The 5,000-nt window shown below is 51.3% G+C and overlaps 1 protein-coding gene across 1 annotated transcript in view; it reads left to right on the top strand.

Annotated features, from left to right (window-relative positions):
• rbms3 (RNA binding motif, single stranded interacting protein) overlaps positions 1-5,000 on the top strand; it is a 148,096-nt gene that overhangs the window by 100,069 nt on the left and 43,027 nt on the right. Inside the window, exon 7 of the mRNA XM_031576518.2 lies at positions 3,110-3,216. Coding sequence (XP_031432378.1) covers positions 3,110-3,216 — 107 coding nt within the window. The remainder of the gene's footprint in view (positions 1-3,109; positions 3,217-5,000) is intronic.

Below are 5,000 nucleotides of genomic sequence, written 5' to 3' on the forward strand. Positions count from 1 at the left end.
CCTCTGTGTGTGTGTGCGCGTGCGTGTGTTTGTGTGTGTGCGTGTGTGTGTATGTGTGAGAGAGCGAGAGATGCCTGTTTGTAACTTGAATTCCGTTCTATATGGCTGGAGGATTCCTCTTTAACCGGATAGAAAAGAGTGAAGAGAGAGAGAGAGAGAGAGAGAGAGAGAGAAAGATATAACTATAGAGAGAAAATGGCTACGCTCTCATAAAGTCACCCGCCTCATTTTTCCAGCAAGCGTCAGCTCCCCAAAACCTCTCAGCTATTTGGCCTCACGGTTTTACGGGGCTGTGTGGTGTTGTTTGAAAGTTAGCCTTTTCCCACAGAGGTGTGTGTGTGTGTTTGTGTTGCTGTGTTGCTGTGTTTGTGTTTCTGTCTGTGTGTGTGTTTGTGTGTGTATGAGAGAGACAGAGAACGACAGAAAGGAGGGGGGGGGGGGGGGGGGGGGAGATGTGTGCACAAGGATATGTGTGTTTACCCACAGCTACAGGCATGTAAGTGCATGCATCAGCCTAAGAATGTTGGCTATGTGTTCACTGAGCCCTTTCCCATGCTAGCTGCGGCTCTGGCTCTCCTCTCTGGCCAGGGCCCTATAGGTCCCTACACATGTGAAGCCCACACTGAGGCACACAGCGGGGAGGGGAGGGCTGCTCAGTCACACAGGCCTGCACCGGGGCTCCAGTGCTCTCTCCCCTCATGTGAAGGCCCGGAGCCTGCAGGGTCATGTCTCTCTCTCAGCGTGCTCGTGTGTGTGTGTGTGTGTGTGTGTGTGTCAGTGTGTGTGTGTGTGTGTGTGTGTGTGTGTGTGTGTGTGTGTGTGTGTGTGTGTGTGTGTGTGTGTGTGTGTGTGTGTGTGTGTGTGTGCGTGTGTGTGTGTGGTCTTATTAGTGGTGGGAGGATGGTTGTATGTGTGTGTTTGTTTTAATGCGGTTATGATGATGACAGGGTTTTGCAGGGTAGTGTGTGTGTGGTAGAGGTTAGGATTTCATTCTCCCTTCTTTTCCCTCTATCTGTCTTTTCGGTTGCGCTGTCTCTCCCTCTCGCACAAACACACCCTAGTACCCACTCACACACTCACACACTCACACACACACACACTCTTTCCCAGACCTCCTCCTGCCCCCATCCACCCCACCCCTTCATCCCTGCATCTCCTTAGGATTAGAAGAAAGCCAGTCAAGTTCATCTGCAGTGTGTGTGTGTATGTGTGTGTGTGTCTGTGTGGTCGAAAACACACCGCAGGGCCTCTGTGAGCCCCCTCTCAGGCCCTTCTCAACCACTTACCCTCCCCCCCCCCCCCCCCCCCCCCCCTCCCTCTTTCTTGTTTGGACGAAAGAGAAAAAAAGGAAGAAAAACTTTGGTCGGGAATGTAACCGGAGGGTCACCCGAGCGCTACGAGCGCTACGCGACTCTCGTCTGAGGCGTTACTACCGATTTTATCTCTGACCGCTCGACCCTTTGTTGAATAACAAGCCCCTCACAGATGCTTTTACCGCCATTGTTTAGTGGGTTTCACCTGCTTGTGATTTTGGTGAGGTGATTTGGTGATTTGAAAGGCGAGGAGGACAATTTTTGCAAAGAAAATAAAGTGAATCTCCCCTCCCCCCCCCCCCCGAGAGTCTTTCTCCTTTTGTTAGCATTGTTAGCTTAGTTTTCAGAGTTCAGGGTAAAGTCGAACATCCCTGAGGCAGGATTAGTCACTGTGAAGGGTCGGGGCAAACCACACCAAGTGGAAGTGAAGGATCTTAGACGTATCACAGTGTAGAACTTTCCGGAGTGTTTCTGCGGCACAGAATCAATAGCCGTCGCTGAAGGCCCAAGTTTTGTTTAGAATACCTTATATCTCCGTCAAAGAAGCTGAGTGTTTGTTATTCTGTGCATGATACTTTGGCCCACACAGTCGCCTATTTTCGTAAGATTACCATTTATCTTCAGCTTTGCCCAATGGATTCCAATGTTGTGTAAATGCCAGTAAACATGATCCCTGAAATGCAAGAGACTGGACTGTGTGTCTGTGTTGTTTTGGACGTGATGTTCTGTTTGTTGTTGATAAGGCGTACAGATGGGTGTGGTTAGCACTTACACTGGTTGACACACAGCCGCGGTGCTCAGGGCTGTTTCACTGCACTGTGCTCTGCTGATGAGACTTTTAAACACGCTGCTAACTTCAGATACAGGGTCAGTGGCTTCACCAGGCTGCCAGACTTACCTGTGGGTGTGATGCTATTAATGCTGAACTCAGAACAGTGTTTCGGAATTGAAAATGAGGCAGCAGCACGGTGGTGCTACCTTGAGTCACGGCTGTTTGAGTGGAAGGGAAAGTGCAAAGAGTGCATAGACTAACGCACGTATGGGGGACAGATACCTCCCAAAGTGCTCTTTCTCCCCCTCTCTTTCTCCCTCTCTTTCTCCCTCTCTTTCTCCCTCGTTTTTCTCTCTCCCTCCACTCTCTCTGCTTCATAAGATCTGCATGCGCATAAACACAGACAACAATGCAATGCTTTCTGGGAGATATCAGTTTTGGCCCTCACCGCACGGGCTCATTATGGTGTTTAAGTTATTTACCATCCTGATTATGCCGTTTATTATTTCAACAATATTGAGCTATTCGCTTTGATGGGGTGCCAGTGGGCTTGTTTTGAAGTCGGGAAGCCATGGCAGGAACGCGAGCCAAGAGCAGGGAAGGCGAACGCCTGAGACGGGAGAAGAAGAGGGGGAAGAGGGGATTGGGAGAGGAAGAGAGGAGGAGAGGGGAGGAGGAATGAGCGGTTGACTTCAAACGTAAAAAAAAACAACTGGGTTGGCCTGGAATCGTCGAGCGGATTTTTGGGCCACCTCAAGGCTCCTTCTGGGGTCTTCAGGTGTATTGTTTCCCGCTGGGTTGTGTTGGGGCAGAACCCCTGATGGCTGACCCAGTCATGGTGGTTTACACGCCCTGTCACGGTGGTGTGAGCCTCTGCCAGTCGTTTGCTTTCCTCTACTGCCATGAAAACTCATTTTGAATGGTTTTATTTCTCTCTCTCCTTTTTTCATATTTTTTTTTGTTGGGCTATGGCCATTACTTACCTTATTGGTCTCTCTCTCTCTCTCTCTCTCTCTCTCTGCAGCCCCTATAGAACCGCTGTTGTGTAAGTTCGCTGACGGCGGGCAGAAGAAGAGGCAGAACCAGACCAAGTACCCCCAGAACGGCCGCCCGTGGCCCCGGGAAGGGGAGGTAAGCTCCAGACCACAACCGCCCCCCCCCCCCCCCCCCCCGCCCACCCCACGGAGTCCTGCTCCCTGGTCTCCTCCTCCGATCCCTCCTTTCATGTCTTCACTGTAACGCTGCACTGACCTCTACAGACACCACAGGGGACCCAAACAATAGGGCACAACCTTGTGTTTCAGCGAGCCCCGTTGAAATATGCATATCCTCCATCCAAGGCCACGCTGGCTCTGTGTCAAAGAAGTCACAGAGGAGATAATCAGGCCTTGGGTTAACCGCTGGACGATACGTTCACGCACTGTTCGACAGCATTGAATTCATAGCAGAATTCAAGTGTCATCAGATACCACAGCAAAACAGAAAGACATCAGTATGGAGGGCAGTGATCCTTCTCTTCTGCGTATCACTCTACGAGCAGCCCTTGATGAAGACTGAGAGGTGGTTACTCCCTTAGGCTCTTCGTTTATCCACATAGGCCCTCCACTGCTGTTCACACACACACACACACACACACACACACAAAAACACACGCACACAGACACACACACACACACAGACACACAGACACACACACACACACACACACACACACACACACTCACACACATACTCTGCCTTAGTCTCGAGGGGTGACACATGTAAAATCCCGCGCACACTTGTATACACACATCCAGAGTTGGTGCATGTTGCTTGCTCAGCAGCGTGGTCCTGAGTTGAAGCTAAAGGTTTATCACTGATGTGATAATGAGATGTGAGTCTTCTTCTACACAGCTGCTTGCCTCGGACTGATGCACCTGCTTCACAGTACAGTAGATGCTACTGTGATCCTCCCTCGCCCACAGAGCCAAGCCCAGAGAAGAGCGAGCAGAAACACATAAATAAGCTTTTCACATGAAACAGCTCCGAAGCCGACTGAGTCAAACAAATCACAGCCGACAATAACCCCTCAGGCTCCAGCTAAAGCCATGGCAACAGCAACGACCACAAACAACATGAAAACTCTTTTGTGTGTGTGTGTGTGTGTGTGTGTGTGTGTGTGTGTGTGCGTGTGTGCGTGCGTGCGTGCGTGACTGTGTGTGTGTGTGCGTGGGTGTGTGTGTGTGTGTGTGTGTGTGTGTGTGTGTGTGTGTGCGTAGGTGGGTGTGTGTGTGAGAAAGACTTTGTGTGTATGTTTGAGACTGTGTGTGTCAGAGTGCCCGGTGCGTTTGACTGATGGAGACATCTGGCCATGTTTAAGTTCCCTGCCTCGCGCTCAGCCGGTTAATCTCCCCTCTCATTTCCCGAAATTGAGCCTGGCCGGGGGGAAATGGCTGGGCAGAGGGGCTGTACCCAGAGCTGGGTGGGGGGGGGGGGGGGGGGGGGGGGGGTGGTAGTGATGGGGGGCTGGTGAGACCAAGTGCTTAGGGAATGGCACCAAGATTGAGGTCTTATTACAAGTGCCAGTTCAGCTCCATTTCCCTCCTAAGACACACACACACACACACACACACACACACACACACACACACACACACACACACACAGAGACCCAAGTCAGACCTCCATTCCATTGCACTCTGCCCTTTCTCCCAGGTGCTGTCCTTCAGGTGCCTGTGTGGGCTTCACTCAGCCAATCATGCTTTCACACCACAGACAGAGTGCAGTGTTGAACTCCTGCTCCCAAGGTCCCGCCCTGCTCCTGACAAGCACATCCCATTGGCTTGAGCCAGTCAATGTCTTCATTATACTCTGGCAGGCCAAGTAACACTCAGCCATATGCAATGCCTTGGAGTGCAAGACCCTCGCTGTCCCAC

Source organism: Clupea harengus, chromosome 11 (genome assembly GCF_900700415.2).
Source record: "Clupea harengus chromosome 11, Ch_v2.0.2, whole genome shotgun sequence".
Taxonomy (NCBI): Eukaryota; Metazoa; Chordata; class Actinopteri; order Clupeiformes; family Clupeidae; genus Clupea; species Clupea harengus.